Source organism: Herpailurus yagouaroundi, unplaced genomic scaffold (assembly GCF_014898765.1).
Source record: "Herpailurus yagouaroundi ecotype Mexico unplaced genomic scaffold, PumYag 193, whole genome shotgun sequence".
Taxonomy (NCBI): domain Eukaryota; kingdom Metazoa; phylum Chordata; class Mammalia; order Carnivora; family Felidae; genus Herpailurus; species Herpailurus yagouaroundi.
This window is the reverse complement of record NW_024412424.1, coordinates 7,790,230-7,817,444: the sequence shown is the minus strand read 5'-3', so window position 1 is coordinate 7,817,444 and position 27,215 is coordinate 7,790,230. Positions and strand designations below refer to the sequence as shown.

Sequence of the window (27,215 nt, the reverse complement as noted above, 5' to 3'; positions counted from 1 at the left end):
TTGACTGAATAAGGATATGGTGCTACTTTATTAAGGAATAACTCCAGTGAGTATTAAAAACGAGATCACACAAAAAATTGGTATTTGAGAGAATACCCTCTGGGATCTATGAATACCAAAATGCCTGTCACCTTTCTTAGTCTATTACAAGTTCCTGGAAGATAGAGGCTGTCTCTTATTTGTACTGCCACACAGAGTACCTCATGATACCATATGCATAAAGATGGCTGTCAAAACATCCTATTTCACCCCAAAAGAATTTTGGCACTCCTCTTCCTTTGTTCTGGTATCTCATTCACTAGGCAAGGGTTGGTCATCAGGGATCTAATCTAGGAGCCCTAAGCATGTTCACAGAATGTGTGGGGAGGCTGGGAGTAGAGATGTCTAAAGGCCGCTCTCCCTCCATACTGCTTGTGTAAATGCACATTTTGCCAGATATGGCTCCAAAAGAAACCCTGCCTCAGGATAAACCCTGTTTTTAAAGAAGGCTGTCTTAATTCTATTTGACATTTCTCTTCAAGGGGCTAGAAATTTCAGGCAGGATTTTTTGTTGGGATAGAGGGAAAAGGCAATTAAGACACAATATTGTTATTTTTTAAGATCAAAGATTAAATAACTCTGATAAAAAGTAACACTCTTCTAGGAAACACATACAGTTGGGAGAATGGTACAAAAGAATAGCATCTGCCACGGCTCCCCCATTTGTTTCCACCACTCACAGTATTATTTAACACAGTGGCAAAGGACTTAATGATTAGTCACTGAGAACAAGATGTTCATAAACTAAATGAGTGTTCTCAAATTAGGACAGACAATTAGAATGGACTTGACCATAAGCAGAAAGATTGGGATCTTCATTCTCTCAAAATATCATTAGGTAGCACAGTTTCTAACATATAATTAGCATCTATTAAATGACTGGCTTATTGATGGGCAATGAACAAATCAGTCAACAAGAACTCTGTCAAGGGGATACGGTCCTAATCCGGTCATTTTCTGAGGATCTAACAGTACTTATACTACTAACAATAGGTATGGATACATGAAGTTTCCCCTAATTAGTGCTTGTTCCCAAAGGGTTACAGCATGTCATCTCCATACCCATAAGGGGAGAACATGGCCAAAGAAGGGAAAAGGTTAAGTGTCATGAGCCATGATGAATGGAACAAAGCTGATGAAAGGCCATCAAGCTATAAGAGAAGAAGAGTTCTCATGCACTACTACTCTTCTCTGGCAGAGCCTTAAGATCTTGGGCATACAGCTGTGATTCACACTGTTAAGTACAGGCAGTGGGTACATAAAAATAAAACAATATCATTAAGCTTCTTTCTCCCAGACAGAGGAACTAAGACACCACAAAGAAAACAACTTTCTCCAAGGGAACACCATGACAAGAAGGACTCTATCCATTTCATAATTCCTTCTAAAACTATTAAAGATCCAGATTACAGCTCTACGTGGCAAGCTGCCTACATCTAGATATTTCAAACATAAGGTAAGTCCAGATTCAGATTCACCAGCTCAGTCTATATGCAGCCAAGAACTTGAGTATGAAACTCCAATTTGTAAAGAACCATGATGAATGCAATACACAGGAATAATCTACTCCTCTCTCCTCCCCGATGGCCCTCTTGAGAAAGCAGCACATGCAGGCAGGACCTGAGTGTCACAGGAGTTGCCATCAGTGGTCTTCACCCTAGGTCTGGGTGTAAGTACTGACCTAGAATTCCTGTGCCAGGCAAATCCTTGAGATGACACACAGTCAAGGATTATTCTTTGCATTAGGTTCTCCATATCAGTCACACTCCAAAGGGAGGCACTCCAGACCTGTCATTTTTGCCCATCTACTGTCTTTGGCATCTAGTCCAACTGCAACTAGGCTCCAGTTTTTAAAATATACTTGTGCCCATTAACTCTTCTAAAGAAACCTTCCCAGCCTCTTCTAGAGTTTCTCCTTACAACCATTTTCTAGTTGGAATGTGGTATGCTCCAAATACAGATTTCTGGTACCTTTCCAAAGTTCAATCATGTGAAACCCTCCCTCCCCATATAGAAAAAATATATCCTTCCAGCATCATTTGACCGAAGTATAAAGCAACCTGGTTGGCCTCCATGCATCCGATGGCATCTTCCAAGAGTGAAAACTCCACGCAGACATAGCCATAGTCGTAACCTGGGGACAGCATTTAAATACAGACGGGAGTGGTGTTAGTGCCTTGCAAACACAAAAGACACACTTAAATCCCCTGTTTCTGAACCCCTTAATACAAGCCCTCCCAACTAGCCCCTCCCTCCCCTATACTAGGCAAAGCTGCTATTCCAAACAGAAAAAAGTACTGAAAGAAAATCTGGATGTTTCTGGACTTTGAGAGTCATTCCACAGTGGCTTTTTCTATTAACCAAGAAGATCCTTTGCTCTCTTTAGTACTGATGGTCTGGTGAAGGTGCCCCAGAATTAGGTAATCCCACAGTTAAGTTCAAGTGGGCACCCAAAACATATTAATCACAGGGTGAATCTTCTGGAAAAACAAAGTCAAGAAGAACAGGGAAGTATCTGGAAAAAAAAAAAATGTATCCCAAGAGAGGAAGGAGAAGCAATTATCCCAAAGCTATGCTAATAGTCACCACTTTTCAAGCAGAAACCACCTTCAAAGACAGAAGTGCTGACAGACTGAGGCAACTATTCTGTTTGGATACCACAGGAGGCTTCTGGTTGGCAGGGGACAGACCATTTCAGGTCTCCTCTTTTTTTCTTTGTTTCAACTCAAGTCATAAACCAGCTTAAATCTTTATGAAAGGAAGAAGGTGTAAAAGCATAAATAAATTCAAATAGCTGGGTCCAAAATTGTGCTTGTGCACAAAGATTGGCGGTGGGGTAGGCTGGGGGAGAGACAGCAGTTGTTAGCAATCAGTACATGTTCAAGAACTGTATGAACCATTAGAGTTACAGAATACCCTTCACCTTTCTCCTAAGCAAGTGTCATTTGCAACTCTCATGACCCATGAGACTGGGAGCTCATGGGATTTACAGGCTGCCAAGCTCTAATACTAACCCATCCTATAATTTCCCAGATACTGGCACCACATGACTACAAAACACACTTGGCAATGCAATGCTCCACAAGGGCTTCCATGCTTCCTCCACTGTCTCCCAGGATAAAGACACTCATGTTTAGAAGCAACGCTGTGCAAATGAACAGCAAGAAAAAGATGTGACTTGTTCAGATGAGAAAAAAACTCAGGGAAAGAGAAAGAGAAACAACACAAACCCAGGCCAATTTTGAGCAGTAAGTATATATAATAGGAAACTAAGTATCATTACATTAAGGTATCAAAGACCAAAAAGTAAAAAAATCAAAATCAAAACAGACAAAAATTAGAGCAACAGAAAATGTAACTTAAAAAAAAGACCAAACATGGTGACATGGATTGGATTCTTTGTCACTTGGATTGAATGGTCTGAAATGTTTTATTATGATAAGAATAAAACTGACTTCAGACTTGTTAAATACTCCAAGTTCATTATGAAATATGACAATGGTATAGGCTGATTCTTGCTTAGAATTTTAGGAGTTAACCAGGAAGGAAAAAACAAATCTATTAGAAATCTCAGCATCACTTTAGGCTGAGAGAGATTTTCTATTTGATTTCACAGCTTTGACCGACACTAACCCCTGCAACCTCTACCTAAATTTACCAAAAATCAGCCTCCTGTGATTAGTAACTATTTGAAAAAATGAAACTACTCTAAAGAAATGGTATATATATTTACATATGCCCTGTTAACAATGGAAATTGTTTTGTTACTTAATTCCTTTTGAGTGGATTTTCTTGATCAAACTTGGTGAACATCTACAGAAAACACTGGAAATTTTGTAAAGGGCTCTGATTGTTCCTGGGAAACACTGGAGAGTAACAGAAGCAACTAAGGTCCCTTTTACCACCAAATATCTACTGCAAACAATGAAATGCATATCCACAATCAGAAGGGGGTACCCAAGGAATAAGCAGATATATTCTCAAGTGTGGGGATCACCTCTACAAAGCATATCAAAGTTCAGGTGTGTGGAAAGCAACTCTCTCTATAGCTGCCAAAATGGACAACACAGGGAACTAACACCAATTGGGAAAGCCTTGAGCTTTTCTGTACTTAAAGAAGTAACTATTGTGGCCCAGAAGGGCACACCACAGAATCTATAGACAGAGAAAGAAAGAAGATTCATGACAACCTTCATACTTTGCTAAAGGACACACAAGACTTTGATACTACACTCACTGGAAAGGGAAAAGATATGTCTGCAAGCAACATTATGAGCATCTTTATACATCAACACTGTACTACTTTATGTTTACAATGTGCTTCAGATTTAATATTAGAATCACAAGCCCAACATTCCATTTCTTTGCCTGAAACTTTAGCTATTACACAGTAACAAAAACTTAAAGTTTAATTATAATGCCTAAAGCTTAAAAAAAAAAAAAGTACCTAATCTTGATCCTAAGCATTTTTTGTGTCTCACAGCTATATAAGGATTTTTCAGAAACTGCCAAAATGGACAATACTAATACTTACGTAGCACTTGTTGGTGCAAGGCTGCACTCGAAACACTTTACATACAATTTAATTTAATCCTCACAAGACTACCCTATGAGGTAAGTACTATTAAGTTCATGGGGTTATAGGCATAGGGAAATAGGCAAAGAAATAAGTAATTTGCTTAAAATCACCTCAATGGTAAGTAGCAATATGGGCTCAGAGCCAGGCAGTACAGATTCAAATCGATGCTGTTAACTGCTACACTGAATAGCCTCTCACCTTTTAATAAAATCCAAGAGTGATACAGATAATCTGAATTCTGAATTTTACAGAGCCCAATCACAGAAAGGGTATAGACAGATAAGACCGTGTCTATCGTTAAGAAGTACTGAGATCTGGGGGCGCCTGGGTGGCTCAGTCGGTTAAGCGTCCGACTTCAGCTCAGGTCACGATCTCGCGGTCCGTGGGTTCGAGCCCCGCGTCGGGCTCTGGGCTGATGGCTCAGAGCCTGGAGCCTGCTTCCGATTCTGTGTCTCCCTCTCTCTCTGCCCCTCCCCCGTTCATGCTCTGTCTCTCTCTGTCTCAAAAATAAATAAACGTTAAAAAAAAAAAAAAAAAAGAAACACTGAGATCTGGGTGCTTGAGTGGCTCAGTCAGTTAAGCATCTGACTTCAGCTCAAGTCATGATCTCATTTTGTGAGTTCAAGCCCCCTATCAGGCTCCATGCTGTCAGTGTGGAGCCTGCTTGGGATTCTCTCCTTCTCTCCCTCCCTCCCTCCCTCCTTCTCTCTCATTCTCTCTCTCTCTCTCCCTCCCTCCCTCTCTAAAATAAAATAAAATTTGGGTGCCTGGGTGGCTCAGTCAATTAAGTGTCCAACTCTTGATTTCAGCTCAGGTCATGATCTCTCAATTTATGAATTCGAGTCCCACATCAGGCTCAGCACTGACAGTGTGGAGCCTGCTTGGGATTCTCTCTGTCTCTCTGTCTCTGTCTCTCGAAAATAAATAAATAAATAAACTTAAAATAACATAAAATGAAATAAAGAAATACTGAAATCAGCATACCAGTTATCCTTACTCTAAAATACCTATAGCAAAACCTTTTGAGTGGGCCTGAGTATGCAAGTTAGAAAGCATTCGCACTCATGGACTGCTATACTGGCTACCAAAAGTCTTCTGCAAAGACAAAAACCTGAAACTCTTGTAATGATGGTTACAAAAATTACAATACAGTAAGACACTTGATATAGGAAACTTAATATAACATATTTTAAAGGCTTCAAAAATGAGGACAATTATATAAAACGTGTATAGGAAAAAGAACCAGAATTAAACACAATGAAGTAGCATCTAACTCCTAGGTTAGACATAAAGTCCACATATGAGATGAAAACCATGCATTGTCAAAATCATACTCGAACACCCCAACGTGAAGAACAACATACCATCTCTCAATATAGGTTAAGTCCAACACTGCCAGTTTTTCCTCCAGCGTTGCAACAGATCGCTTTTCTTTTGGTTGACACCAGATGAAGAGGCTGGCTTGCATTTAAGGGCCATAATGTATGAAAAACATATCACTTTAAATAACAGAATCACAGCTAGCACAGTGAATGCTCACACTTAGAGAAACTTGGATACAGAGACCAACTGAAGCCACGACCGAGTCACATCCCACCTCTCATGCTCACTTCATGAGAGGGAAGATGGGGTTGTAGAGAGGGGTTGAGCAAGCACAGGTGAAATTTGAAAATGATGTAATGCAACACAACTGTACATGAACATGATTACAATGGTTGTATTGTTATAGTGGGATAATTGGGGATTTTTTTATAATTCACAGAAAAAGTTCTAGTAGACCTGTTCCACCACAGACCTAAACATTCTGAAAACAACCAACAAACTTTGCATTCAGAATTGCTAGGAACCATTTGGAATCATTAAGATGACAAACTCAGTGTTAACAGTCCCACAAAAAGATTCTTACCTAAAGTGTAAAAAATTCTTTTATTACGTTTTTCTTCTACCACCGCATGCTGGAAGAAGCCTGGTGGCCTGATGGGTCTTTGCACTTATTTATAGGACTATTAAAAAGCGTATTTTACTCCATTTTCTATTCCAAATGTGTAGATTTCTTGGGGCGCCTGGGTGGGTTAGTCGGTTAAGCATCCGACTTCAGCTCAGATCATGATCTCATGGTTTGTGGGTTCGAGCCCTGCATTGGGCTCTGTACTGGCAGCTCAGAGCCTGAAGTCTGCTTCAGATTCTGTGTCTTCCTCTCTCTCAAAAATAAACATTAAAAAATAACTTTTTAATAAAAAAAATAAATAAAATTTCAATTCTTCTTCATATTCACTAATCACGTGGTTGTCTATTCTCCAAAAAAGTACCTGTGACAAAAACTAACCAGGTGCTTAGTAAGTGCTTATTAATAAGGTGCTTAAAAAGTTCAGAAAACAAAGCCCTGACAAATAATATACAGTATCTTTTAGTCTCTACTCCTAAAAAAGCTGACTCAGAGACGCTGACAAAGATGGCCCTCAATTGTTCAAGTCAACTGTAATGTCTATACCAAACCATGCTTTTGTAACAATTACACAGCAATATTTATTTAAGCAAATGAGATGAGCAGCCCTACATTCAAACTAGTCTAGAAAAACTCAACTAACATAAACAATTCTGGCTCAATTCCCTATTAGGAGGACTAAGTGACTTTGATAAAGCCTGGAATATACATACCAACTATGAAATGTAAAAAGAATTTTAAAGGATTTTAAAGGACATAGGCAGCGGGGAATCATGATGAACACTGAGTACAACGTATAGAATTGTTGAATCACTATATTCTACACTTGAAACTATACTGGAATAATAATTAAAAAACAAAAAGAAGACACAGAGGGGCAAAGAGGTTTCTTTATTTTATTGGGTATTTCTGAGGAAAAGAAAACACATTTTTTTTTCTCTAAACAAGGATTATTATTTCTGTGAGAACAAAGCATTATGAATATAAAAAACACCATGACAAATCTTAATAGAGATTCAAGAGGGCTAAAGGTCCTATTTTCGTAATTCCATTTCATTGGGGCTACAGGTTTTTAGAAGTAAAATATTATCAAGTTAGAGATTTTAACAAAAACCAAAACAGAACTGATCCAGGTATTTGAATTCCTATCAATGGGAATAATATACCAAAAGAGGCTGGTGTGTAAGATTTCTAAGAGGTACTTTGCCCTGCTAAACCCTCAGGTGAATATGCACCTGCAGCTTGCGTTATGAAAATTAGGAAAATATCTGATTTATATGTCAACCTATCGTGTGGGAAGAATAGAATTGGACCCAGGAGGGGCCCCTGGGTGGCTCGGTAGGTTAAGCGTCTAACTCTGGATTTTGGCTCAGGTCTCGATCTCCTGTTCCTGAGATCAAGCCCCACCTCAGGTTCTGTGCTGAGCAAGGAGGCTGCTTGGGATTCTCTCCACCCCCCCTCCCGTCTCTGTCCCTCCCCCAATCATGTTCTTTCAAAATAAACAAACATTAAAAAAATAATAATAATAACCGGACCTATGAAATTCATTACATTGACATCTTATAAGCACTTTCAATCCTCTCCCCCTCAACTATGCACATAAGGGTTGCTGGTTTCTAACAGAAAAAGATGAAACAAGGAAGATACCCACTCATGATTACTTGCTAAATTTTTTAAAACTGCATATGGTTATTTAGTGCTCCATCTGTGCCAACAAAGAAAAAAAATGGGGGTGGGTTTCATTTTCAAGTAGTTTTCAAAGTTCAAAATTAATCTTAGGGTCACTTCATCCTTATGATGGTTCTCTGGCCCCGGGATACCATTTGTTAGGAAATTCTCACCCTTATTTAATTAATTTCAATTCCAACGACATTAATAATGCTATGTAAGCATGGCGGAAGAGGAGGGTCTGTGCCCTCAGAGAGTCTGGTCTAAAGGAAGACTTATAAAACAGACAGGCATAGACTACCTCAAGATGCTATATAAGTCAGAAAAGGAAACAATTATTTTTTATTGAGACAGAATTACATAACATTGTGTTGGTTTTAGGTACACAACATAATGGTTCAATATATGTGTATACTGCAAAATGATTACTACAGTAAGTTTATAATTAACACCCATCACCACATACAGTTACCAATCTTTTTTTCTTGAGATCTTTTAAGATCTATTCTCTTAGCAACTTTCAAATATACAAAACAGTACTGTTAACTACAGTCATCATGATATACATTACATCCTCAGGACTTACTTATCTGGGCACAATTTTTTTTTTTTTAACTTTATTTATTTACGTAATCTCTACACTCAATATGGGGCTAAAACTCAAAATCCCAAGATCAAGAGTCACATGCTCTTCCAACTGAGCCAGCCAGGAGCCCCTGGGAACAATTATTCTTTACAAAGCCAATGATCTAGTTCAATTTTTGTTCACTTGAAAACAAACAATCTACAGAGCGAACAGCTGGAGTAAAAGAGGAACCTCTGCAGATCTACTTTTTTCCCCAGCCAATAACACTCTATCCTGGCAGGAAAGATCGTGTAAGTGTGGCGAAAGGATCACTGAAGAGAGGAACAGCAACACTGAATGCTGTAGCAAACTGCCCATGTAGAGATAATCCCAGAATAAGAGAAGTCCCAGATTAGGGGTGACGTCTTTTCATTCCTACATCCCCAACACTAGCATAATACCTGGTACATGGTGCTGCTCAGTCAACACCACATCAATTGTAATGAGTATCTTCACTGGAGCAAGACACAAGAAAAGTAACTTCTACAGTTTGTATATATGCAGAAGCTAACTCACCACAAGCTCCCAGTCAAGCCACTTCTCTCTGGGCTTGGGTTATCCATACACCAAGTTGCAATGATGGTAACTTCTTTGCAGAGTGGTTTCAGGAGTGCATTTCAGTACCCCTGTGCTTCTATTACAAAGCATTAGGGGGACGCCGGGGTGGCTCAGTTGGTTAAGTGTCCGACCTCAGCTCAGGTCATGAGCTCACAGTTCATGGGTTTGAGCCCCACATGGGGCTCTGTGCTGACAGCTCAGAGCCTGGAGCCTGCTTCAAATTCTGTCTCCCTCTCTGCCCCTCCCCTGCTTGCACTCGGTCTCTCTCTCTCTCTCTCTCAAAAATAAACATTAAAAAAATTAAAAAAGAAAAATAAAGAACAAAGCATTATTAGAGACTAAAGATCAAACAGTACCTGTGTTGCTGTTCCTCATATGTGCCCCAATATTAACATTTTAGCACTGATTTCTAGTTGATGCTAAGAATATACCTGCTTCTCCCACAGATCACAAAGCTGTTTTCATTTCAAGTGGGAGGAAAATATGTCCCAATCAACTTTTTTCCCATTGCCTTGGCCCTAGTGCCAAATTAGAGGACAACTCAACACTGTTCTAATGGGCTCTGGGAGGTTCCACAAAGATAATGGGTTCTGAGCTAGAAGTTGCTCAAATTAACAGATCACACGGGCCCAGCCTCTCACCTATTCCAGAAGTAAAATAGCATCCAGAGAAGGGTCAAACAACTGGCATTCTGTGAGACTCACACTTTGACCAGATCATAAGCCTAGGTCACCTATGCCTTATAACAGAAAACTGATGCCCAACTAAATTTACTGGATACCAGCCAGATCCACCTTTGAGAGCCCCATCTGTGGTAATATAGAAAGATATTGGGTCTCTGTTCCAGTTTCCTGGCATGGAGTTTCTAAAACCCTTGGAATTTTCTGAGTGATAGGGTGATATGATGTCTTTTGTTCTAATGAGGTGACTCTTGGCAGGCTCCTAGACAGCATCAGGATGGGGCCTGGTGATCAAACTGTCCAAGCTTTGATTGGAAGCTTGGAACCTTTGGGGGCGCCTGGGTGGTTCAGTTGGTTGAGTGTCCAACTTTGGTGCAGGTCATGACCTTGCAGTTTGTGGGTTCAAGCCCTGCATCAGGCTCACTGCTGTCAGCGGGGAGCCTGCTGCAGATCCTCTGTTCCCCCTCTCTTTCTGCCCCTCCCCCCACCCACACTCTCTCAAAAATAAATAAACAAATAAATAAATAAAAGCAAGCTTAGAACTTTTGGCCTCACCACTCCCACCCCTCAATTTGCAGGGAGGGGAAAGGAGCTGGAATTTAAGCTAATCACCAGCAGGTCAATGATTTAAACAACAATGCCTGCATAATGGAACCTCCATAAAAACCCCTCAATGGTAAGATCTGGAAAGTTTCCAGGTAAGTGAAAGCATCCACATACATCTGTGTACAATTGTCTCTACTTTTTGTCTGATCACTTCCTGTAACATCCATGCAGAGTCCTATTTTACCTCCTCTGAAAATTAGGGAAGGTCGTTAACAATTATTTACTGACCTCTCTGACCAATAATTACCTCCAAACATTCATTTAGGTGTTATTCTTTTTTATATATTTTTTAATGTTTTTATTTATTTTTGAAGGAGAGAGAGAGAGAGACAGAGCATGAGCAGGGGAGGAGCAGAGAGAGGGAGACACAGAATCCGAAGCAGGCTCCAGGCTCCGAGCTGTCAGTACAGAGCCCAACGTGGGGATCAAACTCACGAACCACGAGATCATGACCTGAGCCGAAGTTGAACGCTTAACTGACTGAGCCACCCAGGCACCCCTAGGTGCTACTCTTTTTTAAAGCCTATTGCCTCTAAAAGTCTTATGTTTGCCATCCTCTAACGACTTTAGGATTAAAATAACTGAACATTTTTTCATCAAGTTACCCAGAGTAGTAAACTTCAAACTTAAAGCCAAAAGAACCCATGATGCATGAGAACTCTCAGATTCCTTTGATTGATTATCCCAGATCCCTTAATTGATTTATAAGATTCTGTGGCCTAGTCAGAAGAGGAATACAGAACACTCATCCCATATACCCATTTTCCACAGAAACTGAAGTCTCTAAAGTCAAAAATTACAATACTCATGACGGCCAGCATATCCTCTGCACCACAACATGCTATAGGTATTACTTGGATAAATAAATCAATAAACAATAACACTGAACACTGTCCAATATTTTCAAAGGTAGAGCCATATACTAACCAGAATGGCACAGAGGCGCCTGGCTGGCTCATTCAGTAGTGTGTGACTCTTGATTAAAAAGGGGGTGGCTCTCTGCTGGGTGTCTGACTCTTGATTTCAGCTCAGATCAAGCCCTGCATCAGCGTCTGCACAGAGTGTGGAGCCTGCTTAAGATTCTCTCTCTCTCCCTCTGCCCCTCCCCTGCTTGCACTCACTCTTGGTAGGTAACACCAAAGAATGAATCATAAGCTTTTCAAGGTTATAGGGTGTTGTTTTATTTTTAAATGATTAAAAAAAAAGAGAGAGATGAAAATATAACAACATTTTCTAAGCACAGCATAATGAACTGAACTGAGACTAGGAACAATTAATTATGAACTCTACAAGTACCAGTCAGTAGGCCATTAACATCTGTGCTGAAACTTGGTAAATATTCTATATACTCATGAAAATGCTTTTAAGAAATCAATCTTTATATGACTTGTCAACTGATTTTTAAGAAGGCTTAGCTTCTAAAACTGAGATGTAATTCATACCATAAAATACAACCTTTTAAAGTATACAATTCAGGGGCTCCCTGGACAGCTTAATTGGTGCAGCATGCAACTCTTGGTCTCGAGGCTGTGGGTTCAAGCCCCGCATTGGCTGTCGAGATTACTTAAAAATAAAATCTTAAAGGGGCACCTGGGTGGCTCAGTCGGTTGAGTATCCGACTTCGGCTCGGGTCATGATCTCACAGTCCGTGGGTTCGAGCCCCACTTTGGGCTCTGTGCTGGCAGCTCGGAGACTGGAGCCTGCTTCAGATTCTGTGTCTCCTCCTCTCTGCCCCTCCCATGCTCATGCTCTGTTTCTCTCTGTCTCTCAATAATAAATAAATGTTAAAAAATTTTTTTTAATAAAATCTTTTAAAAAATAGTAAAAACAAAACAAAACAAAACAAAACAAAACAAGGGTGCCTGGGTAGCTCAGTCAGTTAAGCGTCTGACTTCAGCTCAGGTCATGATCTCATAGTTCCTGAATTTAAGCCCCACCTCCGGCTCTGCGCTGACAGTGTGGAGTCTGCTTGGGATTCTCTCTCTGCCTCTCCCCCACTGGCACACTCTGCCTGAAAATAAATAAACTTAAAATAAAGTGTACAATTCAGTGGTATGTATATTCAGAAAGTAGTGCCACTATGTAATTCCAAGAAAGCTTACGTGTAAATTAGAAGTGAAAAAATAAGAAACATGGAAGCAGGTAAATACTGCTTTAATTTACATTCTGAGGGTAGACAATTTAAGCTAAGAAAGGTGAACACAGAAGAGATGTTCTTGTGCAAGGGGAAAGTTCAAGGAAGAAGCCAATGTATTTTTTTTTAATTTTATATGCACAGAGCCTGACACAGGGCTCGAACTCCAGAACCGCAAGATCACGACCTGAGCCAAAGTCGGACGCTCAACAGATTAAGCCACCCAGGTGCCCCACCAATGTATTTTTATACCCTGTAAACAGTTTGTATGGATGGCCTCTATCTTCTGCCTATTGAAGGTAACTGTATAAATGACTTTTCCTACCTGGACTGAAGCTGGGAGTCAACCAGGCTGCTGCACTATTCAGGCTGATTAATGACCCTTTTATTCTTGCTACTCCAGCAGAAGAAACTCTTCCATGAGTTTCTACTAACCAACCAAAGGCACAGGAAGTGCTATCTCTCATATGACAGGTAACCCCCTCAAATGAGGGTAAGGGTCACAAACCACCCACACTCTCTAACAGAACTTTCCATTCAGTCTTTAGGGCAGGAAACTTAAAAAAATGAAGGCAGGGGCGCCTGGGTGGCGCAGTCGGTTAAGCGTCCGACTTCAGCCAGGTCACGATCTCGCGGTCCGTGAGTTCGAGCCCCGCGTCGGGCTCTGGGCTGATGGCTCGGAGCCTGGAGCCTGTTTCCGATTCTGTGTTTCCCTCTCTCTCTGCCCCTCTCCCGTTCATGCTCTGTCTCTCTCTGTCCCAAAAATAAATAAACGTTGAAAAAAAAAAATTAAAAAAAAAAAAAATGAAGGCAGGGCAACCTGGGTGGCTCAGTCAATTGAGTGTCCAACTCTCGATTTCCGCTCAGGTCATGATCCCAGGGTCAAGGAATTGAGCCCCACGTGTCTCCATGCTGAGTGTGGAGCCTGGTTAAAATTCTCTCTCTGAGGGCACCTGGGTGGCTCAGTTGATTAAGCATCTGTCTCTTGGTTTTGGCTCAAGTCATGATCTCACGGTTCATGAGTTCAAGCCTCACATCGAGCTCTGCACTGACAGCACAGAGTCTGCTTAGGATTCTCTCTCTTCCTCTCTCTCTCTGCCCCTCCCCTGTTCGCGCTGTCTCTCAAAATAAATTTAAAAAACTCAAACAAAAAAAAAGAAATCCTCTCTCTCCTCGTCTCACACATTCTCTCTCCCTCAAATAAAAATAAGGCAAATCCCAGGTAATTCCAAACAAGACTAAAATTAATTCTAGTTGCATTCACCTCTCCCCACACTTACCTGACCCCTCCAGCATCACATGGGATTCTCCTCTAGGTGTATTGTCTGCACTTGGCCACAGGGTCTATCGACTACCTCCACAAGACTCATCCAGCCCTAAAAGGTGTCCCTTGGCTTCCTAGGCATTCCTGTTTTTAAAGATCTGCCACCTTTGCCTAAGGCTTCTCGGTAAACATCTTCCCCAAATGTGGAACCAAACCTAATTAAGATTCCTGGTTGAAAACAACACCTTCTTCAGTTTCACAAATTGACAAGTAAATGTGATATTTTCCAATTAGCCTATGGTATTTCCTTAAAAACTAAAAATATTTACTTGTCTATTCTGTAAATGCCAAAAATAATGTAAAAAAATATTCATTTGCATTTTCCAACTCACTTTTTCTAAATGATGTTAAGCTATTGCGTCTTTAGCTACCCCATTTGAATTACCATAAACTATACATGTTTTGTATCAGTGTCAATTCATTTCATAATGGACTTCTGCCCCTGAAGTGACAGATTGTCTCTGGGTTTTTCTTTTCTTAAAACTTCTATTTTATCAACATGGTCGTAAAAACTCAAACCATTTTAGGGGCGCCTGGGTGGCTCAGTGTCCGACTTCAGTTTAGGTTTAGGTTGTGATCTCACAGATCTTGAAATCGAGCCCTGCATCGGGCTTTATGCTGACAGCTCAGAGCCTGGAGCCTGCTTAGATTCTGTGTCTCCCTCTCTCTCCACCCCAGCCCTGCTTGCGCTCTGTCTCTCTCTTGTCTCTCAAAAATGAATAAATGTTAAAAAAAAAAAAAAAGAACAAAAACCCTCAAACCATTTCAATTGTGCAAAATGAAAGGATAGGATATGAGCCTGTTACAGAAATTGGACCCATCCATTATATGAATGAACACTGAAAGATTCAAAGCAAGATACTCCTTCTTCCTAACACCACTTCCATCAGCCTTCTATCTTTGCTATACTGATTAATAAAACAGTACTACAATAATTCTATAGGGGTGCCTGGCTGGCTCAGTCAGAAGAGCGTGTGACTCTTGGTCTCAGGGTCATGAATTCGAGCCCCACACTGGGTGTAGAGATTACATAAATAAATAAATAACAATTTTAAAATAATAATTCTGTAACACTTTAGTGAATTGAAGAATTCACTTCTATGAAGAAATGAAGAATTACTTTCTATGTCTCAAACACAGAAACATTGGGAAACATAATCCAAAAACTATGTCATCTGTTGCTTAAATAATACAAATTCCTTTGGAAAAAGTATCACAGCAAGTTTGTATACAATATAGTATGTAGTAAGTCCATCTAAAAACCAAGAGCAATTCTCTCTATATCCATAGGTCACAGAAACACTTTGAGAATGAGAACATCTACAACCATTCCAAGATCTCTGGAGGAGATATGCTACATAAACAGAAAGTACAACTAAGGTCATAAAACAGCATCAACCCTACTCTAGCTCCCACCCCAGCTCAGTACAGCAGAACTGGCATGAGGCAGACAAGGCAAGTGTTTGCCATAGGCTCCAAAAGCACAAAAGCATTAGTCTTTTTGACTTAAAGAAAGTGTACCTGCTTACTAAGTCTCTTTTAAATGGCGCCAAAAAGTCCTAGAATAAAGAATATAAACATAGTCAATCTAATGCAGTGGTTCTCACAATTCAGGGCACATCGAAATCAAGTGGAACACCTGTTAAAGCAGAGATAGCTGGGCCTCACCCCCAGTTTATCATCTGGCAGGTCTAAAGTGAGGCCTGAGAATTTGTATTTCAACAAGGTCTGAAGTAGTGCTGACACTGCTGGTCCAGCACCCACTCGGAGAACCACTGCTCTATTGTTCACAGAAGCTGTTCGCTGTAGTCTTTATCTTGCAAGATTTCTAATCATTTAACAATAAAATGTATCAGTTGCATGTCAGTTTTTAAAAATTTTTAACGTTTTATTTTTGAGAAAGACAGAATATGAGCGAGGGAGGGGTAGAGAGAGAGGAAGACACAGAATCCAAAGCAGGCTCCAGGATCTGAGCTGTCAGCACAGAGCCTGACAGGGGGCTCAAAATCTCAAACTGTGAGATCATGACCTGAGCCGAAGTAGGATGCTTAATTGACTAAGCCACCCAAGGCACCCCAGTTGCATATCAGTTTTTCAACTTTTCACTGAAAATAATTTCCAAGTTACAAAAAAGTTGCAAGAATAATAGCACAAACACATGCATACACCTGTTACCCAAACTCAGCTACTGACATATCCTGTTGTGTCTATTTAATCATTATTCTCTTCCTCCCTTCTCCATATGCATCAAATATTTTTCTCTAAACCACATGAGAGAAAAAAGTATACACCATGGTCCTTCACTCCTAAAAACTTCAGCGACTTATTTCTTAATAAGGATATTCTCTTATTACTCTTATTTAAATTCCCTTAGATATAGTAGTTAACCAATTTCGGTGAATTTAACATTGATACACTACCACAACCTATATACAGAACAGTTCCATTGTGCCCCAAAATTGCCATGTTTCTACTTTCCAAATCCTCCCCCAACACCCTGGCAACCACGATTTTCTATTCCTATCATTTTGTTTTTTCCAGAATGTCACAGAAATAGAATCATATTGTATACAGTCTTTTTAAAAATTAGATCAAATACATATAACATAATATTTACCATTTAACTATTTTAAAGTATGCGATTCAGTGGTATTAAGTACATTCACGTTATATAACCATCCCCACTATCTATTTCCAGAACATTTTTATCACCCCAAAAGGAAACCTTATACCCATTAAGCAGTCACTCTCCATTTCCCCTCCTCCAGCCCTTGGTAACAACTAAATTACCCACTCTGCTTTCTTTTTCTACAGATATGTCTATTTTGGATATTTTATATAAATGAGATCATATCAGGGGTGCCTGGGTGGCTCAGTCGGTTAGGCCTCCGGCTCTTGATTTAGACTCAGGCCATGATCTCACGGTTTGTGGGATTGAGCTCCACATCATGTTCTGCACTGACAGTGCCAAGCTTGCTTGGCATTCTCTCTCTCCCTCTCTCTGGCCCTTCCCCGCTCCTGTGCGCTCTCTCTCAAAATAAATAAACACTTTAAAAAAACGGGATCATGTGAGAGTATGTGCTCTTTTGTGTCCAGCTTCTTTCACTCAGCACAATATTTTCAAGATTTATCCAAGTTATAGCACGTATCAGTATTTCATTCCTTTTTATGCAGCATGTAGCCTTTTGAATCTGATTTCTTTTACTTAGTATAATACCTGAAATTCATCCATTTTTAATGTTGAATAGTATTCCATTGTATGTACATACCAAAGTTTATTCATCCAGTCACCAAAACACATGTCACTCCTGATACTTTTTCCAGGAGTGTAATGTTACTCAAGGTAATTTACAACTAATGGGGTTATAACATATTTACAAATGGCAAAAAACCTCAGATATACACAACATTATGTAGGTTCACAATTCTTATCTGCAATTCTAAAAGCCCAAGATCTCTTAAATATCAAGGTTTTTGGTAAATTTTCAGGTCATGTGAAGTCATTTGGAAACAAATCCTGACCAGAACTATACTGAGTCCTTTACTGTCTTTAGTCAGTCCCCTTAGTGAGAATATTCATATATTTTGAAGTATTACTATGTTTGATATACATCCCACTGGGGGATAGAATTCATATATGATCTACGTACCACATTATCTTTCTATATTCAGAAAAAGTTACGATTTTGACTTTTGATCCCACAGATTTTGGATAAAACTTGTAGCCCCGTACTTACACAGCTCTAAATGAAACAAAAATTAAATTGATAATTACTAAAGTCAGTGAGCAGGCATTAATCTTTTTTTCTGTTACAGACTGCACCCCCCCCCGCCCCATTACACCAGTGAAAAGGACCAACTCTACCCTACAGTCCCCTTATGAGCAATGTCCATCCCACAAGATCATTGCAGGTTATCACACAACCTAAAAAAACTAACTGCCATTCATAAAAGTCACCTTTTCTGCTAAAATACACATACAGTCTTTTAACAAGCAACTGTTAAAGTTCTTAAAACATCTGATTGCTCCAAGGCATATTCTTCAGCAGATATAAGACTGCATTGCTATGGAACCTAAATGACCCTTTACTGTTGATCACCTGAGAGGAGATCGTAGCTGCTCTCTATATACTTCACAGATATTCACTCATTCCATGCATACTGAGAACGCATCAGTGCCAGACACAGTGGGCAAGTGTAACAGGAGGGAACAAGACAGACAAGGCTCCTGCTGTCATGGAACTTTCTAGTGGGAGGAATAAGACACACAAAACCACTGGAAAATAAAAGTGATAGATCCTATGACAACAAACCAGGATATGATGAAAATAACTAAGGAGTGATTTTGGAGTAGATAGTGAGGCAAGCCCCTGAGAGGTGAAACTGAAGCCATGAACTAAATCCCAGAAGACAAGTGAGGATCAGAGGGGAGAACAGTGCAAGGGCCCTGACAGAGAAAGAAGTCTGTATTTGGTCAAGCCTAGAGAAAGGCTCAGTGTGGCTAGAGCATAATAAGAAAGGTGGAGAGCAGTACGGGATGAGGTCAAACAGCTAAGGGCCAGCTCATGCAGGATTCTGTAAGTCAGAACAAGGAGTTGCAAATTTCTTGCAAGTGAGATGGAAAGCCTTTAGACGATTTCTGGCATGGTAATAACACGATCTGACAGGTATTTTCAAAATTTCATTCTACTTGCCATGAAGAAATGGATAACATGGGACTAATAATCCAATTACCTCATTTAAAAAAAAAAGAACCATGTATCTACTTTTAATACATCATTACTTCATATAATAAAATGCCAAGAAGAGAGTGTATTTCCTGAAAGGTGATTTTTTTTAACCACTGTCTTAAATTATTTTACATGAGTATTCATTAATGTCTTACATCTGCCAATTATTACTCTAACAGCTACTACAGTAAGCAAATTTAAGAACTTCTATGGACCTTATACATTAATATAAGCATTACTCTGCTAATAAATCTGACAATATATAAATTCAGTCAGTAGTAAAGAAATGAAGAGTTTAAATTGCTATTTAAACATCAAGACATCTCCTTTCCAAATATACCAATGCTTAACGAAAACACAATTAAGGAAACAAGACCAAAGCTGAGGTTACTGCTGTCAGTTGAAAAATAACTGCAGCCTATAAATTCTTTTAGTTCCTAAATAGTGAATGAATAAAGTGTGTATGAGACATGCGCACGCGCGCACACACACACAAAGACGTGAATGTGTGAATGTGTAAGAACATAACTACTCTTCTGTCTCCACAAATTCAGAATTGATGCTTTTAAAACAAAAAAATAATTAGCTTTCTAAAAAATAACGTTTATGAGTTTATTCTCAATTTACAGACCAACTATTTCTAGACATGACACAAATATCAAATTATTTCAAGCACAAAAATTTATTTTTATGGATAGTTTCCCTCTGCGGAACCAAACTGAAAAAGCAGCTACCTAGTTAACATGAAAAATTTATTGCATGTAAATTGTTTAGAAGTAAACTATATCCTCAAAACACAGCATACTCTTTCTTGAAGAGTTCTTAAATTTGGATTACTAAAATTCTGTAAATAGATTAATGGTCTACTTTCTTCAATTGAAAATTCTGCAAAAGACATCACTTAAAGATTACTTTCATATTTAAATCATTTCATATTATGTAACCTAAAAATATCAGTCGATACCTTGAATGCCTAACATTTCACTTCCACTTTTTCTGTAATGTATTAAGATTTGAAGGAACTGACCAAACTTGGCACTCTAAGACACTAGGAGGATATTATGAAAAGTTTAATCTGCAGTTCAGACCACAGAGCAGAGGTCAAAGAGAAAGCTCTTCTGGATCTATCCATGAATTTCAACAAAACAGCTGTTGCAGGACTTCATTCTCAGAGCAAGACTGAAAATTCAAGAAACCACTAATTTGTACAATTTCTCTGGAAAGTTGTAAATGTCACGCTGAAGCAATGAAATATAAATTTTTAAATACAGTAAGTTCATTAAATCCTATGGGCTCATACATAAAAACACCACCACCATGAAGAACATAAATAGCAAGTTTAATGATTATATAAAATATATTCAGGGGTAAATGCTACAACACTCACTTTAGATCTCATAGGCACCCAGAAGAACTGGAACAATGCATCCTCATCGCCCATGTGTGGACAAACAGCCACAAAGAACCACAGCTAAGACTAAAGCTGGCTGTTATTTGAAGACATCAACAGGAGGCTTCCGGAAATCTTAACTGTGGTTTCTTAAAAAAATTTTGAGTAGCACATGATGCAGAGATCTGACAAATACCCTTCCTAACCCAAGGCCACATGCATGTCCAGAAACTCACCTGTGTTATACTCCTTCAACTGCAAGTCCTTTACAGGCGTGCCATCAGGAGTCCGAAAGGCATTAAGAATCTGCAAGAATACGGTGTTTACACTAATGACACAAATCATTATCTAACACTGAATATTTAAGTTTCCCTTTTTGTTTTTATTCTATATAATTTAAAGCAATCATTACTTTATAAAGGCAAAATTAACCCATGCATACTCTAGGCACTCAAAACTGTTAATGAGTAGAACATAATTATTAAAAAATTCCTGGGGCGCCTGGGTGGCTCAGTCAGTTGGGCGGCCGACTTCAGCTCAGGTCACGATCTCGCGGTCCGTGAGTTCGAGCCCCGCGTTGGGCTCTGGGCTGATGGCTCAGAGCCTGGAGCCTGCTTCCGATTCTGTGTCTCCCTCTCTCTCTGCCCCTCCCCCATTCATGATCTGTCTCTCTCTGTCTCAAAAATAAATAAACGTTAAAAAAAAAATTAAAAAAAAAAATTCCTAAGTACGTAAAAAAGGCAGAAAGAGCCTAACTGTCAAGAACTTGAGCTTTGAAATCAGACTGCCTACATTTCAAGCCTCTCCTGCTCTCTTGCTGTGTAACTTTTCAGTGCCAAGTTTCTCATCTGTTAAAGAGAAGATGATGCCCTGGGCTCAAGTCAGTAGAGGGCCATGGCACTTAACTCCCTCACACCTAGTCAGTTCTTTTCCTCATCTTCAAATGGATTGTTCTCTCCCAGCAGTCAGGCTTGGCTCAAATGTCATTTTCTTAGTGATGCCTTCCCCAAATACCCGATCGAAAACAGCCCCTACCCCAGTTACGCTCTACACCTTTATTTATCTTCAGAGCATTTATCACTACCTGAAATTATGGGGTTTTGTTTACTTTTTTATTATCCATGGAGGCAGTGACTTTACAATATCCACTGCTATATTATTCAGTGCCCAGCATATGCTTAATATTTGGAGGGAATGAATAAAGAGTACCTATTCATAAGGTACTGTGATAATTAAAGAACTAATGTGTGTAGACGTCATGTGATGCCTGGCACAGAGTAAGCAGTTTGCTCTTCTTATTGTAATATTCTGACCAGATTTCCCTGTAAATTCAGCTATAATTTAGTCAGCCAGTCCTTTAACAATGAAGAGTTAGGCAGCTCCCAGTTCTTACTGTTGTAAATAAACTGCCTCTTTATGTATGCAATCCAATCCTCCCTCTTAGATTATGCCCTAAAGGATGATTATCAGGTCCGAGGACAGCAATTATTTGTCAAAATTTTTTGTTTGTTTGTTTGTTTTTAACAAACCCCACCTCAGTGAGTGAATATATAACTGCTGAAACCTAAATAAGTTCTATGGATTGTACCAAAGCCAATTTCCTGGTTTAGCTATTGTCCTGTAGTAATACAAGACGTTAACCCTGCAGGAAGGACACCCAAAACTTCCATGTACATTTCTTTGCACCTTCCTATGAATCTATTAACTTTTCAAAATACAAAGTCAAAAAACATTTTTTTAATTGACAGAAAAAAAAAAAGGAAAAAGAAGAAAGAGGCTTACCTCTTCTTTTGTGGCATTTTCAGGCACCCCGCTTAATCGAATAAGCTTGCTTGGTTTCTCCTCACTTGGGCCAGTCCTATAATCTTGATCCTTGAATCCACAATAAAAGATTATTTCAGAAATGAGTATATGTTAGTATGCAAATGAAAGTGAAGGTAAAATACAGGTTCTTAGGAGCAAAATCAAAATGACTTGCATCATATAAGGTATGAAAAACTGTAATTTTCTCTATTTTTTTGAGTTCCAAAATTTAATTTCAAATCATTAGTATACAAGTGTGCTAAAACCAAGGCTCACTGAAGAGTCTTGAAATATAAAGCAGAGCATTAAGAGAAACAACACTGAACAGGACTTATAATTAAGGAAAAAATATATACTCTCAAAAATATAATTTTCTTTTCCTGAATGAGAAAATAGAAAAAATTCTTAAACCAGATGCCATTTGTCAAAGATGTCAACTATAAACAAATTTCAGAACAAGACCAAAAGGTGTCATCTGACCATACAACTTAACAGTACAATTCAGAGAAATACGCATTTTCCATATTCACAAAAGCCTTAACCCCAATGTCTTCTACTCTTGAAAATATCGTGAATGATAAATTATATAGTCAATCAGCTCTAACATTCTCAAAATCCATTTGGTTAGCATGTCTTAGGATTACTGTCCAAAATAACAGTAACCTGAGTAGAGATGAGTAAAGTCTATTTCAAAGATAATATTTGCATTAACCAACTGCAAACATAACTCTCTTCTCTTAGATTATATACGTTAAATTATATATTATATATATTGAAATTCAACAATTAAGTTAATTAAGTTAACTGTAAGAATATACCTGCAATATTACCATCACTTCCTTACGACTAGGAAGACTCCTAGGTATTCTGTATATCCTAAATGAGTTTAAACAAAAAAACGGACCCTACGGTGCCTAGGTGGCTCAGTTGGTTGACTGTCCGACTCTTGGTTCTGGCTCAAGTCATGACCTCCAGGTTTGTGGCTTCAAGCCCTAGGTAGGGTTCTGAGCTGATGGCACGGAGCCTGCTTGGGATTCTCTCTCTCTATCCCTCTCTATGCCCCTCCTCTGCTTGCTTGCACAGATGAGCTCTCTCTTTCAAAATAAATAAACTTAAAAAAAAAAAAAAATGTTCCCTAAATAGCCACAAGGCCTGACTAGCAAGAATTTAGAGAACCAACTCCCAAAGACATACTTTCTAACTAAATTATCCCAATGCATTTCAATCAGCACCATAAAGCAAAATAAGAGATACATGAGCTGCTCTAGAGATGTACATTCCATTCTTGAATATACATTTTGGGTTTATTTTTTTTAAGGATTTTATTTTTAAATAATCTCTACATCCAACCTGGGGCTCTAATTTATAACCCTGAGATCAAGATTCACATGCTCTACTGACTGAGCAAGCCAGGAGCCCCCCAGGACCAAGGATCCTGGACTCTACACTTCATCCAGCAGAAAAGCAATCTACTCCATTAACATACCTGAAGGTCCCGTTGGGCATCTCGGGAAGTTTTGCCCTCTGGAAAAGACTTGCTCTGGCCATAGCCAAATATTTGGCTTCCTGGCAGCCTGTGATCCACATCACGGTACTCCATGCTTCTGTAATCAGTGTCTTCCCGGCCAAGAAAGTCCAGACCACCTTCTTCTTTAAACACACCAGCATCTGAACTCTGTTGCTCACCTCCAGAAAGCTGTGACTTGTCTTGGTCTTGAAGTGGACTTCCGCTGTTCTGAAAGTCCGATGAAGACTCATGTTCAAAGGCTACATCTTGTTTTTCTCCTTCTCTTGTTTCTGAATGTTCAAATTCTCCTTTCTGAATGCCAAAAGCAGGCCTTTCTGTTGTATGGTCATGTGTGGATTCTTCTCTCTTGTTCACGTTCATACCAGAATGTTCTCTATCTTGTGTAGAGGGTTGTATGTAATCCAAAATATTTGGATCCACAGAGGGCATCTCCCTATCTTTAAACTCCATACAAGGTCCCACCTCTCTGCTCCTAAAATCCTGATCAGTCCTGGACCGGTGTCTACCTCTGAAATCTGAATGTGGCGTATCCCTGTCCCTAAAGTCTAGATCACTAGTACCTGAACCTCGGCCTCTAAAGTCCACCTGTGTTCCGTCTTTGTCCCTGAAGTCCAAATCAGATACATCTCTATTCCTAAAATCAGAACGGGACTGATCTCTAGCCCTGAAATCCAAATCCGACAAATCTCTTCCCCTAAAATCTGCATGGGATCCATCCCGGCCTCTAAAATCTAAATCATAAGTGCCCCGGCCCCTGAAGTCAGATGAAGGAGCATCCCTACCTCTGAAGTCAACAGTGTGAGCATCCCTGTCTCTGTAGTTCATGTGAGATGTCTCCCTACCTCTATAATCCATAGAAGTACCATCTCCACCCCTATAGTCCATAGGTGGTCCTTCTCTATCCCGAAAATCCCCAGAATGTATGTCCCTACCCCTGAAGTCCAACTGTGATGAATCTCTGTTCTGGAAATCAGAAGATGAAAAATCTCCCCCCCTGAAATCATGTCCAGGTCCCTCCCCTCCTCGATAGTCACCATGCGGTCCGTCTCTAGCGCCATAGCTGAAAGAATGCTCCTCTACATTTGCAAAGGGAGGCCCCGAATGCCCCTGGAAATCAAAGGGAAGTGAATCTCTGCCAGGAAAGTTGCCAGAGTGTCTCTCTTGAGCATGACTCTTAAGGGGAGGAGGAGGATAATCCCTGTTCCACCCGGGAGCAAACCTTTCTTCTTGGCTCCCACTGTAGAAACAAAGACAGTGTTATTCATATTGTCCAGAGAGTTTGAAATCTACACACCAGCATATTCTTCTCTAATCACAGCACATTCTTCTGCAAACATTTTTTTTTTTTTTGGCAGAGTTCTGTAACAAGGTCCTAGATCTGCAGAAAACAGCAATGTTTTGCTATTTTAAGACGAAGTGGCGGAGTAAACTTTTATGCTCCCATTTCAGAACACGAGGAAAGTCAACACAAGGTTTTCAACATGACTGCTGCAGAAAAAGCTTTCACCCAGTCCTGCAACAGGGAAAATCCGCAACACCAGATAAGCTAGCAATGGTGACACACTACAAAAATTTCCATTTCCTACAGCCAGGGAACTTAGAATTCCAAGATCAACATGATGATTCCTATACATCAAATAAATCAATGCACCATAAATGTATGACAGTAAATTTTAGGCAGTGTCTTTCTCATTTCAGCATACAGGGATAACATTCCAAAATATTTGATTACAGCTACAGCATGGACACTACCTAGATCAGAATGAATGCAGGTCCAAAATGAAAGAACACTGGCTGTATATCACCAGCAGGAGAACACAAGTGTATACCAGCTGAGCATCAGCCCTGGCTGTATCTAAAATCCAGTTCTACAGTGGCTCCACCTAGAAGCGCTCTCACCTGGGTCCCAATATTAATACTATCCAAGAGTATCACAAAAGGCAGCATGAAATCATGCCACGAAGCATTCATACATCAACCTAGCCAAGCAACAGCATCCAGAAGCTTAATGCTGAAAGGGACTTAGAGCATTAGGCCTTCAAGTATTATCTCCAAGTCCCAAAAGCTGATATTCCAGAATCTAATGCCTCATGCTATTTTTTAATAGTAATAAAATATATTTAAAAAATAAGCAAAGTACATATTAAATTCACATTCTCAGTTTACAAAACTCAAGAGATAAATGAGAACTGCTCTAGTCTTTCATTCTACCCAAATCTTCCCTAACCTTCAGACCATTTTACATGCTTTGGCTTTGGTAAAAGGGAATTTAAATCTGCAATTAGATACCTAGATCCTAAGCTTGAGGGGAAGGAGAGAGCATGAAAAAGGAAAACATGAAATGATCTGAAGGGTTATCTGCTATTTTGCAGTAAAACAAAAGTATTATATTAGGAAATCAAGTCCAAATCAGTTATCTTCTTCCAGAATATATAGGTTCTATTATATGACCCTTCTGAGCACAGACTACACCACCAGAGAAAGACTTGAAGGACACTCAGTTCAGGAGAAACAGTTACAAGGCCAAATCCTTTCTTAAAATAATAGGACTTCAACAACAGTAACCTGAACATGAGAATGATGTATATTTAATGGATTTCCAGAACATAATGATTTCTATCAGCTCCCATTAACATTAATTATGTCTATGTGGTTCATCATAAGAGAAGCAAGTTTAAATGTTCTTCATAATACAGTATTGCACTAAAACTGATGCATTACCACTAACTCTAGTGTTTTATTTAAAATCATCAAATCCCAATAATTAGCTTACAGTAAGCCTCAGTAGACACTTATGGGTGCTGAGGCATCTAAATCTACATGTTTTCTGACCAGAATGCATCTAACACTGTCTTTGAATACTGCCCTAAGATTATCTTACTCTCTTAAGTTGGGAAGATCAAATTCATCTACAGTAACCTACCCCTACCGTAGGGTTCTTAGAACTGTATTTTATGCAAGATACAGTTCTATTAACGTAAAATAGCAGCGACTACAAAAGCCATTTTCAACCAAATAAGATAAAACGTAAGAAGTTAAAATGAAAGAATCATTTTCCTACAAGATTATCTTTTTTAAAATCCAGAGCATAAGTCTTCCAAAAACTTATGCTATATAAACTATGTCTCCCTTTTAGTCAAAGATCTTAAAAATAGCATGTAATAACTTATTTAAAATGAAGGTGGGGAAATATGACAATACATTTCATATTTTAAAAAAAAGTAACTAGTAAAACTGATTTCTGGTTACAGAAGGAAAAAAAATGAAGGTGGGGAAATAGAATTTTAAATAATAAATTGGTGAAAAGAAAAATGTTCTAAAAACTTTTTTTTTTTTAAGTTGTGCAATAGAGCTAAGGTTACCCAACATTTCTTGAGGCTTATCTAAACAATCTAAATTAGGTTAATTTGTATAAGAAACAGCCTTATTTACAAAACAGTCATCCATAAATATGGGTAGAAAAGGAAAAATTACAATCTAAATATTTAAAAATGTTAAAGTATAAGCCCACTGATCTAGATTAGGGATTGGTGAAGTTTCCACAAAAAGCCAGACAGTATTGATATTAGGCTTTGCAGTCTTGATCACAACTATTCAACTTTGCCA

General features: G+C 39.1%; 1 protein-coding gene across 1 annotated transcript; it reads right to left on the bottom strand.

Moving 5' to 3' along the window:
* Positions 1-24,866, bottom strand: RBM6 (RNA binding motif protein 6). The gene is made up of 4 exons (XM_040445424.1): positions 23,568-24,866; positions 22,061-22,150; positions 20,515-20,584; positions 1-2,173 (listed from the first exon to the last, which is right to left on the bottom strand). Exons 1-4 carry the CDS (start codon positions 24,492-24,494, stop codon positions 2,022-2,024), a joined length of 1,239 nt encoding a protein of 412 aa, XP_040301358.1. The 5' UTR covers positions 24,495-24,866; the 3' UTR covers positions 1-2,021.
* Between the last annotated feature and the right edge of the window lie 2,349 nt (positions 24,867-27,215).

Excerpts from the sequence above, each read along its gene's own strand:
- RBM6 (XM_040445424.1), bottom strand. The coding sequence starts at position 24,494 with ATGGACTATAGGGGTGGAGATGGTACTTCTATGGATTATAGAGGTAGG. Across the intron at positions 22,151-23,567 it reads ATGCCCAACGGGACCTTCAG|GATCAAGATTATAGGACTGG; the intron begins GTATGTTAATGG and ends TGTGGATTCAAG. Across the intron at positions 2,174-20,514 it reads GTTGAAGGAGTATAACACAG|GTTACGACTATGGCTATGTC; the intron begins GTGAGTTTCTGG and ends TGCTGTCCCCAG.